This window comes from Nicotiana sylvestris, chromosome 12 (genome assembly GCF_000393655.2).
Source record: "Nicotiana sylvestris chromosome 12, ASM39365v2, whole genome shotgun sequence".
Classification (NCBI taxonomy): Eukaryota; Viridiplantae; Streptophyta; class Magnoliopsida; order Solanales; family Solanaceae; genus Nicotiana; species Nicotiana sylvestris.
The window spans coordinates 113164356-113177628 of NC_091068.1; the positions used below are offsets into that span (position 1 = coordinate 113164356).

The window sequence follows — 13273 nt, forward strand, 5'->3', positions numbered from 1 at the left end:
CGGAAATACAGTTCAAGTTTTGGCAATCAGGCGCCCACCTGGAGAGCAAGGGAATACAATTCAAGTTTCGACAATCAGGCGTCCACCTGGAGAGCACAGGAATACAGTTAAAGTTTTGGCAATCAAGCGCCCACCTAGAGAGCACGGGAATACAGTTAAAGTTTTGGCAATCAGGCGCCCACCTAGAGAGCACGGGAATATAGTTCAAGTTTTGGCAATCAGGCGCCCACCTGGATAGCAAGAAAATACAGTTCAAGTTCAGCAATCAAGCGCCCACCTGGAGAGCACATGAATACATTTCATGTTTTGGCAATCAGGCGCCCACCTGGAGAGCACGGGAATACGGTTCAAGTTTTGGCAATCAGGCGCCCACATGGAGAGCAAGGGAGAACAACATCAGTTTTAAGGAAGGGGAACAATTTAAATGTCGGTAATCAGGCGTCTACCTGGAGAAAGGGAAAACATCTCAGATTATAATTCGAGTGCAGCAATTAGGCGTCCACCTGAAGAAAAGGAAAAGCATCTCAGATTACAATTCAAGTCGGCAACAAAGGGACTTCGCCGGGAGAATACTTGTCAACAAGAACCACATCAAGTTTGAAGATACAGATAGGATTTTTGTAATGCATAGATCATAGTTTAGCCTAGCTTCTTTTATTTTCGTCATGGTGTAATAAGGAGTTCAGCGGTAGCAGCAACATAAACAACAGTAAAATCACAGCTTCATGGTAGTCCCAGCTACCGAAATTTCCCGAACTACACTGACCTGATTCCTTTATATCCAAGGATATGTAGGCAACCTCGGAAGCAGCGTGCGGTCAAATCTTTCAAAAATGCTTCCCACGGAGTATTCAAACGGGCAAAAATCGCTCGTATCCGCTCATTTTATCTTTGCACGAAAACTCTCTGTGTTTCCGAGCAAAGAGGGGCAGCTATGAGCACGTGATTTTTTCCCTATATGAATTACACCCATAAATTCAAAACAAAACAAAATTTTCCATTATTTGCAATTTCGTAGATTTTTGTAGCATTTTTCGTTAATTGTTTGCATTTGTCTGCGCATATTAATTTTGTTTAATTTATGAAAAATACAAAAATATGTTGCATTTGTATTTAGGATTTAATTTTACATTTAGATTAATTAGCAAATTAGTTGTTTTATATAAAAGGGTAGAAAATCACAAAAATAACTTATTTTTGCATTTTTTAATGTCAATTTTGAATTTTGGCAGTTTTTCCTTTAATTTGGTTTTAATTAATTGTGTTAATTATTATTTAGAATTAATTAGTATTTTTATAGGCTAATTTTGTTTTAAGATTTAATTTAAGTTTTTATTTTTAATTTGAAAAAAAAAAGACAAAAAGAAAAGGAATTAAGAGATTTTTGAAAAGGGAAAAGGAAAGAAATCAGTTTTGGGCCAATTCTATTCAAATCCCTCCAGGCCCAATCAATACCCCTCCAAACCCAACCAGAACCGGCCCAAACCCGCCCCAATACCCGGTCGACCCCACCTAAAACCAAACGACCCCGTTTTCCGCCCAATCGATCTCAGCCTTTGATTTTATTTGATCTAACGGACGGGAACTGGGTTTCCCTTGATATAAAACTGTCCAAATGCCTAACCCCACTCTCTTTCACTCGTCTCTCACACCCCCTCTCTTCAGACACTCTCATAACCAAACCCTAGCTCCGCCCTCATATCCTCTCCGACATTTATGCCGGGGGCGAGCTCCAAACTGCACCAAATTCATACCACACAACCCCCAGGCCATCCTAAATCCTATCCCCACATCTATTTCCCAAAAATCCCAACGAAATTCCCCCAATTCCAAATCTAGGGTTCGAGCCCTAGAAGACAAAGCCAAGTTCATTCATGCAAGATTATCTCTCCAGTGTTTATGAGTGTTCAAGGCCGATTTTATCACGAAACAATGTTATTCGCCTGTCTTGACAAAGAACGTGTGATTAATATTATTTTGCGGTTTAAATTGGGGGTCAGTCACGAGTTCGAGTTGTTGGGTGAGTTCTCTTTCTTTCTTTGTCCATTTTTTTCGTCTTTTCCCTTCCTCCTCTTCTTCTTCTATGATTGTTTGAATGGCATGTCCTTTATCTGAATTTGTTGAAGAGTTTTGAACCTTACTATTCCCTTTTAGATTAATTTAGGGTTCATTTTGTCAATCTTTCAGTTTTTCTTTTTCAAGTTTCTACTTGTTGTTCTTCGTTTTCTTAATTTTATTTTAAGTTATGGCATTTTCTGTTAATTAGCTTGAATTGGGTTTTTGTTAATTTGATTAATTTAGTTTAATTCCGGTTTGGTTGTTTAGCTTAAAAGAAAATCAAGGGTTAGTCCATATTTTGGGCTTTTGTGGTTGCTCATTTTTTTTATTTTTCCTTTCTGCTTCTCGCTCGGATTAGTAATTTGGGGTTCTGATTCTTTTGGTTTGGGCTTTGGGTTCAATGCTGACCCATCCATTTGGGTCTGAACCATTGGTTCAAAATTGACCCATAGTTGGTTTTAGGCTGAAGAAGTAAATAACAAGGATTAAGGGGGTCGGTTTGGGAAAATTGGATAGAGGAATCTCTGAATAACAGAATAGGAAGCTAGGGTGGGGACTTATAGGAAAATCTGATATTTAAACTAAGGACTCTTAAGCTAAAAAAGATATGAAAAAGGTAGAAGTGCAAAACATAGTTCATTTAAGCTGCCCTAGTGCCTTGCCTATAAAGGCACCAAGACTTGATATTCAAGTCAGAGATTTTGAAGAGAGAAAAACCCAGAAAAAAATAAAACGGCTGAAAATTCCAATAGAAATCACTGTTTCATTGAGCTTCTTCTGTGATTTTTGGAGTTTCAATTTCTGAAAGATCAATGATTCTCCTTTTGGGGTTAAAATGGACTGATTTGTGATTTTTGAAAGTGCTGGTTCAAGCTCTTCTGCTATTTACTGTTCCATTGAGTTTTTTTGAGATAATTTCACTGTTCAAATGTTGAATCCGGGCTAACTTCTGCTGCTGCTTGCCGATCTCACTTTCTTTTGGCTTTGTTGTTCAATACCAGGTAACATCTCAAAATGTGGACAACAATTTGATTGCAAGCATGTGTTTTGAATGGAAATTGGATTGAATCCAAGTTGTAGTTGGTTGTTATCTCTTTTGTTTCCTACTTTCTTTCAACATTCTATAGTTTTTTTAAAAAATATATTTGCCACTGAAGTTTTCTGATTATTCGAGTATGGCAAATATAAGTGTGTATTCTTGAGAACTTGGCATAATGTCAAACTTTGGGTGCTTGAAGTGTTCTGCTCTTTAAGTTTTATGATTAGTGAAAATGTGTTCTAATTCGGAGTTTAGTTTAGATGGATTATATCATGTTACGTGTGTTTTGGATGGTGAAGAGATCTGATTATTATTCACATCTTATTTCAATCTTTGATTCTGGTACTCACATATTTAAAAGAATAAGTTCAGGTTGGTTTTTTATCCAAATAATTAGCATGGTGTCTTTTGTGGATTGATTAATGTCAGTATTGAAAGGTTTTTGCTTTGAATTTCCATGAGGAATTTGTAAGCCCAGTTTGTATTCGAATCCAAACACAGACATCTGATAAATTTGAAATCAAACAACTGTTCCTGATGGAGTTAAAAATGGCCTGGTGTACTAGTTACTAAGTGATAGTGAGATCAGTTTGTTTGTGACTAAGTGTGAAAGAGTCATTCGCTTTGGTAGAGACTCGATGCTGAGTCTATGATCCTCATCCCTGGTCCTGCATGGTTTGGGCTCATTGAATGTAGGGCCTTGAGAGGATCCGCAACTAAAAGTGGTCGGCGTTTTGCTTTTGGCTTGTTCTTCGAGCCCAGTGGCTCACTCGTTGATTGCTGGTTCCTTTCAGTAGCCAAATTAGCCCAAACGTGTGCGTAATTTTAAAATCATGAAGCTTGATAATTAATTAGTGTTTGACGTTTAAAATCAGAGCTTTAATTTGCTAAGTCAAGCTCATTCCATGGTAGCATCAGTAATTGGCATTAGTTGAGTGGCTTGAATATTGTGGGGCATAAGAGTCGGGCCTAATGCAAGCCCAGCTGAGAATCAATCAAACTCAGGCACTTTTCTTCTTCAATTATTTCGTCAATTTAGTTTTCCTTATACAATTGGTTCATTTGACGAATTTCAGTTAATTAATATGGTCGAACTATGAGCTCATGGTCACTAAAACTCCGTAAGTTTTCTTTAATTAATGGATTGGGTTTTTGATTAATGGAGGTGAGCCATATTATATGACACATATAGTTTATGGCCCTTCGAAATTTAGTTTGAATTCCCTTTTTAAATTGGAATTGAGGTGCGCCGTGCCAAACAAAATAATAATTGCATGGCCCTTGTTTAAGTAATCTTGTTTTGATCCTTAGAATTCGAGGCGTGCCACCTAGTTGAATTTCCACGGCCCTTGCAAAGTTGCAAACGCGTATTTGCTTTAGGCGCGTTATTTTAATAATTTACCTTCCTAAACTCGGGTGCGCATTTATGTGACCCAAATACAAATCTCAACAATGTTAGATAAAATATGTTGCGGAACACGGGTGCATTTATGTGACGTGGTTCAAGACGTATTTTTGATAACGTTGAATTTTTCTTAAAAAATTAATTGAACAAAGCGGTTATAAAGTTAAAATTGCATATAGGTTTTAAAAAGTTTTAAATCAGATAATTGAGCTAATTATAACAGTTGAGCGACCGTGCTAGAAACACGGAACTCTGGAATGCCTAACACCTTCTCTCGGATTAACAGAATTCCTTACCCGAATTTCTGTGTTCGCGGACTATAATACAGAGTCAATCTTTTCCTCGATTTGGGGTTTGAACTGGTGACTTGGGATACCATAATTATCCCAAGTGGCGACTCTGAATTTTAATTAAAAATGATCCTATTTCGATTATCAGTTTAAGTTGGAAAAAACTCCCTACACACCCTTTACGAGGGTGTAGGTAAAAAGGAGGTGTGACAAGTGCTTGGCCTAACCCCGGCGAGGTAGTGACGAGGCTAGGACCAGACTCCAGATAAACCTGTGCAATTATATAATATACATCGAAAAATAAACAGGAATAAACAATTAATATGGGAGGGGGTACATGCTATAGGGGAAATATCGAATCCAAAAGAAACTTAAGAGAAATATGAGAGAACAATTCAAGATTTACAACAAAACTATAATAACAGTGTTGCAGCGCGCAACCCGATCCCTATCATTTAACACTGTTGCGGCGTGCAACCCGATCCATTTATATCACTGTTGCGGCATGCAACCCGATCCAATATAACATTGTTGCGGCGTGCAACCCGATCCAACATAACATTATTGCGGCGTGCAATCCGTTCCATATATAGTATTGTTGCGGCGTGCAACCCAATCCATACATTTATATACCTTTAGCAACAACCATACCAAGAGTCCCGGCAAGGGATCAACAATAAACTTCACTATCCTGGCAAGGGATTCGACAATAAAAGTAAATACGTCCCGACAAGGGTGAAATAGCTATAACCAATCTTAACCCAACTTCTACTCATCTCAGCTAACACCAATACTCAATCATAAGTAATTTCCACGAAAACAAACTTAATCCTTGCTCAATATCGAGAATCATCAATTAAAGCATCTGTAGTACTATTTAAGAACACAAAATAAATTTCAATTTAAGACTCACTGTCATGCTCGACACCAACGTATAGATACTCGTCACCATGCCTATACATCGTACTCAACAAGAAGCAAATAGCAAATAGGACACAACTCCTAATTCCTCAAGCTAAGGTTAGACCGAACACTTACCTCGAACTTCCACACCCAACTCAAGCTTCAAACACCGTCTTTCCTCGTGAATTTGACTCCAAATCAATTGTATCTAGACATAATCAACTTAATAACATCAATAAACGCTAAACAATCCAATTCCAATGCTTAATTATAGCTTTCCCATCATTCTTTCCAAAAAGTCAAAAATTGACTACGGGCTTGGTCAAAACAGGAGCTTCGGAAAAAAATTCGATCACCCATTCACCCACGGCCCCAAATATATATTTTGTTTTGAAATTCGACTCTAAAACGAGGTCAAATTCCCAAATAATCAAAAAGTCTTAACTCTACCCAAATCCCTAATTTTCTACCCTTAATCTCATATTTTAGGCCTAGAAATCTAGTAGGTGTTGATAAAAATGGAAGAAAACGAGCTTAGGATTACATAACTATGAAGCTATGGTGAAGTTCCTCTTCAAAAATCGCCAAGAGGTGTGGAGAAGATAAGTTTATGAAAAATAGTGGAATTACCGTAATACATTCTATTTTTGGAACTTAAATTAACTGGGCAAATTTGCTATATGCGTTCGCGACAGGCTCATCGCGTTCGCGATGAGCTAGGCCTGAGAGACCTTTGCGCTCGCGGAAATAGGCTCGCGTTTGCGGAGAACTAACTCCTCGAGCCTTCGCGTTCGCGTCCAGGTGGTCGCATTCGCATAGGTATAATACCCCTCCCCCTGGCCAGGCTCATAAGCCTTCGCGTTCGCGATACCAGGCCCGCGTTCACGGCCTGGGTCTTGCGTTCGCGTAGAAGGAAATTTCCTTCAGCAAGAATAACTAATCACGTTCACGAGGGTCCTCCCGTGAACGCGAAGAAGAAAATACCAGCACACCAGAAACTGAAAAAACCTGCAACTTTTATGAGTTCAAAAATCTTTCGAAACACATCCGAAACACACCCAAGACCTCGGGCTCCAAACCAAACATACGTACTAACTCAAAAACATCATATGAACTTATCTGTGTGATCAAATCGCCAAATTAACACCTCAAACAACGAATTAAACCTCAAAATCAATGAAATATTTCAAAACTTCTTAAAACATCAAATTTTGCATTTATGGTCCGAATCATGTCAAACGGAATCCGTTTCTTACCAAACTTCATAGAATTATCTTAAATCATATATAAGACCAGTACCGGGCGCCGGAACCAAAATACAGGCTCGATACTAGCATGTTCTAATCAAAATTCATTTCCAAATCCTTTAAACAATTTCTGAAAACACTTTTCTTTAAAAATTCATTTCTCGGGCTTGGTACCTCGGAATTCGATTCTGGGCATATGCCCAAGTCCCATATTTTCCTACGGACCCTCTGGGACCATCAAATCACGGGTTCGGGTCCGTTTACCCAAAACGTTGACCGAAATCAAATTAATTCATTTTATTTCAAAATTTATCATTTTTCACAGATTTTCACATATAAGCTTTCCGGATACGCGCCCGGACTGCGCACGCAAATCGAAATGATGCTAAAAGAGGTTTTTAAAGCCTCGGAATGCAAAATTTCATTTTAAAATAAGTGATGACCTCTTGGGTCACCACACACCACCTCTCTTCACCAAATCCCTTCACCGTAAGAGACCCACCCAAAAATCATCACCTCTGTTTGCAATTACTAAATCACCTCTGTTTGCAATTACTAAATTCCTTCACCGTAAGAGACACACCCCAAAATCGTGCTCTTGCAAACAATTGAGAATATAACTTGGAGTTTATATCTCAATTTTGAAGGAGATCGGTGAAGTTTAGAGTTGTTTTTAGGTAAAATTTCATATTGAAACTCGAAGAAAAAAAGTTTCTGAATTGTATCACGATTGTATTATAATTGCATCATATTTGTTTCATAATTGTATCACAATTGTATCAAAGTTGTATTTAATTTGTATCTGATATATCAATACCTAAAATAATACCTAATACAATTATAATACAATATTGTTTCAGAATTTAAGTTTAGAGTTATGATTGAAACTTGAAGAAGATGAAGAAGATGAGGAAGAACAGAATTGTATTGAAAAAATTAGGAAGCATGAAATGAGGAGAAGTGTGAAAAAAGGAAAGGATAATTGAATCCTTTAATTAAAGGCATTAATAATGAGATGAGAAATTTTTAAGGGAGGAATATATACAATTTGTAAAAAAAACTAGATACTTTCTGAAAACTACAAAACCTAGAGAAAATAAATTAATAAGTTCCTATCATAGTATATAGAAAAACTCCCCAAAAAGAAAGTATGTAGCGAGAGGTCAAACAAGGCTAATTGCAACTATCTATTTTTAGAACCTTGGCTTACATTACATCATGCTTACTATGGCAAGAATTTTAGTGTTGCACTTGCAGTGAACTGTTACTAGTAAATGGCAACTCTAAAACACTTGTACATACCTACAGAAACACCTGTACAGATAACATAATCTAACATCTCCAGTCATCTAATCTCATGAACAACTCTAAATCAATACTAAAATCTTACACTAGCCAGAGTTGCTGGGAGCTACAAAAGTTTGATCCTTGCAACGATTTGAAGTTTAAACTCCTCCTTAAGTTTCGTCTATATATAATAGGAGTTCTTAGATTTGAGGAAGCCTCATATTGACTCTAATTAAATACGTTCAGGCTTCAGCAAAACAGCTCCTGAACGACCATGACACATCCATCCTTTCGAAGCATTTGCTATATCTCCAGAGTAGAGTACGTAGTAGTCTCAGCTATTCAAATCATTTCGAACTTTCTGCTACTCTGCACACCAGAAAATGAGAGAATTACGATACGACAGGTTGAACTTGCAGCAATGAAGATTCCCGCATTGAAGTTTAAAAGTTCCACCGATCCAATTGAAGTTTGGCTTCAGCCATGTCTTTCTGGGCCGATAAAATCAAAATCAGGATCATTAGAAGAAGGAAGGGGGATAACTAGCAATAGCAAGAGTCCATTATATTATTGTCCAAAATAAAAAAGCAAATCACAAAATGTTGAAATTCCAACAAATGATCCTGTAAACCATTATGTTGATTCCTTAATGGAAAAAACAGTGTGAAGATTTCCTTGACAGCGTTGTCGAAAAACGATTATCTGATCCAGCAGCAGATCCTTTTGCTAAAGACTGTCTTTTGCTATGCAAACAAGTGTACGAGAATGCAGATGATGCAATGAAAAAACCAATTGAAGATGTTAATAGAGGATCTTATTACAGTGCTAATGTTGATCTTAGTGCATTGACTACTGATTTAGAAACTTGTATCGATTGTATTAAGGAGATATATGGTGATGATCAAGAATTCATGTCATTTGATGATTGGGCAGGCAAAATTACTGAAGATGCCTTGGAAAAAATTGTCGGCTTTAGCAGTTAAATTATTAAAGATTAACAGATTTAACTTATATGCATTCTCTGTTTAAAAGACAGAATTGGAACTCGCCCTGGGGCGGAGCACTCGTAAAACGCCCCTGGGCTTAGTTCCTTGAGACTTACGCCTCGGCCATCGGGGGTTAAGCTCCGGACACGCCCAGCGTACTGGGATCACCTAATAGAACTTTATGTAATTTTATGTAACTAACCTTGTAAATCCTCAAATTTTCTTAATAAATCGTTGACTATCCAAAATTACTTTTTTCTTAATCATAAATCATTAAGTTGAGAGTATTTTATGTCATAATTAAAATAAAAATTATTGTACGTTATCCAATAGGATTGCTATGATAGTTAATTTTAAATAAATCTTTCATTTAAAAAGTATTATTTATTAACTTTTGTTATTTTTACTATTTAATAGTCCATAATTTTTTTATAATTATTTTTTAAATATTATTTTTTCACGTTTATAAGATACAATACTTATTAATTTAATAGCTCAGTATTAGCTAGTAACTATTTACAAATAGTTAGTTATCATGGTATTGTATGGTGAATTATGTCACTTTATTAACTTATTGAAACTTAAAAATAAATGATGCTAGAGAATCATATTGATATTGTGAATTATGTTTTTATATTAATTCTCTTTCAAATAGAAAGCATATTAAATAAAAGGAGTATTTTAAGATAAATATCAAATTATAATATTGAAATTCTTTCAAGATTCATTATTTCTTAAGAAATACATATAAGATTTTGTATCGAATACATTACTTTTGATGTTTGAGTTGTAATGACGTTGCAACTAACTTGCATATTATGATATATGTCATACTTTTCGTATTATTCATAGTTGAATTACACTTTAAATATTTTAAATAGATTATTTTGTTATAATCTTGTGATTTTAATGTAATTTTTATAATTATTTTTTATTTTATACTATTTTAAAATTTTGAAATTAGTAAAATTTAAAGATCTTTGGGACTTACGCCCCATGTTTCAGGGCTTACGCCTCGCCTCGTCAGAGGTAAAACGCCTCGCGTCATGCCCCGCCTTTTAAAACATTGTATGCATTGATAGTGTAAAAAAGATTTTATATGTCAGTGCATAGAAGTTAAATTGGTACTTATAAGACTCTTAATTCATAAAGATACAAATTTTATATGGTTGTGTTTTATAGCTGGGGATTCAGGTGGTTTGGGTGGAATATAATTAATTAATAACCTGGCTAATGTTGTTTTATTTAATGTTCCCATTGTTAATAACGTGTTGGGTTTGGAATTCAGGGGAAAGAATTGGTCATGACTATTGGCTAGCTAATAACAGTACTATTGGTAACAATTTTGCTGTAATTTAATTTCTTCTTTGATTAAAAATTTCTCAAATATATGTTTTAGCAATTTGGAATTCAAAATTGGTGTTAGATCATTTACACGTCATGCATTCCATATGTTGGGAGGTTTTAATTTATATACATTAATAATTATAAACAAATTTTTATACTCTTAGCATGTTTAAACGTTTCATAATTCGTAAACAACATTACGTTTCAGGTACTAATTGTATTTTATATTGATGATTATATGCAGATAGTTTTTGAAAAATTAACCCAAATAGCCGTTCACTCAAACGCTTAAACTAAAAATAGCCATGGAGATATAATATATATACAATATGTGTAATCAATATATAATCTATATATAGGGCTAGAAAAAATAAACAATATATTTACGGATTATTGTATACTAAGGTTAATAGAAGATAATTAACCTTATTTTGGAAAGAAAAAAAAAATCTCAACGTATGCTTTTATGTGAAGCTAAAAAAATATTGGCACAAGTGGAAGTATCTTTGATTTGTCACTCAAGTCTTAGCTTATAGTACCCTTTTTCTTTCTTACAGATCTACATTGTCTTTCTTAAAATGTCTAAATTTAGAAATTTATTAGGTCACTTTAATAAAATAATATAAAGTTTCAAATGATAGATATCGTGTTATTTACACAAAAGTTATCCCAGTATAACTTCTTCATAACATAAAATATCAAACTCTAATTAATTTTAACCGATCAATATTAATTATAGTGGGAAATGTTTTGTTAAACTAATTACGTATAACGCATGTACTAGGCTGATTGAACTTGGCAATGAAAATTGTAGAGAAAGATATAACATAGTCTAGAAATGGCGGTTTAGTAATTTCATATTAGTAGGTTAGTTAGTTACTAACAACCATTCCTAATGTTAGTTAATTAGTTAATAGCTTCTATTTTGGTTGTTAATAGTTAATTGGTAAGCTATCTATATATATATATATATATATATATATATATATATATATATATACACCCCACTATGTAAGGTACTCAGATACTAAGAATCAACTCTTTCTCTCTTAATTTCTATCGATCTTTCTCTCTGTTTCTTCTTCTTTCATCTTCTTCTTCAATCAGATATTAGTTCATGGTATCATAGCAGGATCAGCTAATTCAATAGCTGAAACCTCGATTCGACTTCTTGATTCACAAAATCGAAATAGTTTTGAGATCCGCTTCTTCATCTTTTCAATCCTTGAAAATTCTTGATCGCTTTGGCTGGAAATGAACAACAAATTGTTCTTAATGGAGTTCCAAGTGTTCCTTCTGGAGTACCTACTTCAATTCCTAACCAAGGAGGTTTGCATGTACTTGATTATAATCATCCGCTGTTTTTAAGTCCATCTGATGTTAGCGACATTCAAATCATATTGTTTCAACTAATTGGGATTGAAAACTATTCCTTGTGGTTTAGATCTATGAGAATGGCTTTGTTAGGAAGGAATAAGTTAGGATTAGTTGATGGGTCTTGTACCAAAGAAAGTTACCCAGAAAATTTGTGGAATCATTGGGAATGAGTGAATGCCATAGTACTTTCTTGGTTGATGAATTCTGTTAGTAGTGGGTTACTGACAGGTATAATGTATGCTTCAAGTGCACAGGTTGTATGGAATGATTTGCATGAGAGATTTGACAAAGTTGATGGCTCAAGATCATATAATTTGTATAAACAAATTGCAACGATGAGTCAAGGAACAACTTCTGTATCTGCATATTTCTCAAGACTAAAAGATCTGTGGGAGGAGTTTGAGGCACTAGTCCCTGCACCTGGGTGTGATTGCCCAAAATCAAGAGAATTTGTGATTTATTTGCAAAAATTAAAACTGTTTCAGTTCTTGATGGGATTAAATGATTCCTATGGTCAAGCTAGGAGTCAGATTCTGCTGATGAGTCCAATGTCATCAGTTAATCAAGTATATGCCATGGTGATTAGTGATGAGAGTCAAAAATCAGTTGGTAATAATGCTGGTTTACTGGGAGCAAATCCTACATCTGGAACTAATCAATATGATGTAGCCATGTATACCAAGACTAGTGGAAATAATCAGAGGATGACTAGAAAAGATTTCAATCTATTCTGTGACATATGCAAAATGAGAGGACATTCTAAAGAAAATTGCTACAAAGTTGTAAGCTATCCTTCTGAATATAGAGCAAGGAAAAGAACACAAATACACACAGTACTTACAATGTGTTATCTGATATTGGTATACATGGTAACCAAGTGTCTAGCAGCAATTGGAATGAGAACAATACTCATAATTCTTAACTAACAAGCAGTGCAATGAGTGTGAACAATCCTCAAAACATTAGACAAGCAAACAATACTCCTTGGATGGCCAATTGCGCTTTCACTAAAGAGCAGTATGATCACATTGTGCAACTACTCAACAAAGATAATTCAGCTTCTGCTTCTACTACAGCAACACCAACAACTAATGCAACATGTATTCCTTGTGCTCTATTAGCCTCTAATACTCTTCAAGAATGGATTATAGACACAGGGGCTACAAATCATATGGTAGCTGATTTAGAATTGTTAAATAAGGCATCCTTAATACAAACAAATCAACAAAAGAAAGTACACTTGCGTAATGGAGAAACTACTCAAGCTACTCATATTGGAACTAGTGAATTTACATAAGAGGACACTATAACTAATGTGTTCTACATACCTCAAT

General features: G+C 35.2%; 1 protein-coding gene across 1 annotated transcript; it reads left to right on the forward strand.

Annotated features, from left to right (window-relative positions):
* The first annotated feature begins 12172 nt into the window (after positions 1 to 12172).
* On the forward strand, positions 12173 to 12865 carry LOC104231782 (uncharacterized). The gene has a single exon (XM_009784837.2). It carries the CDS (start codon positions 12173 to 12175, stop codon positions 12863 to 12865), a length of 693 nt encoding a protein of 230 aa, XP_009783139.2.
* Positions 12866 to 13273: the final 408 nt, after the last annotated feature.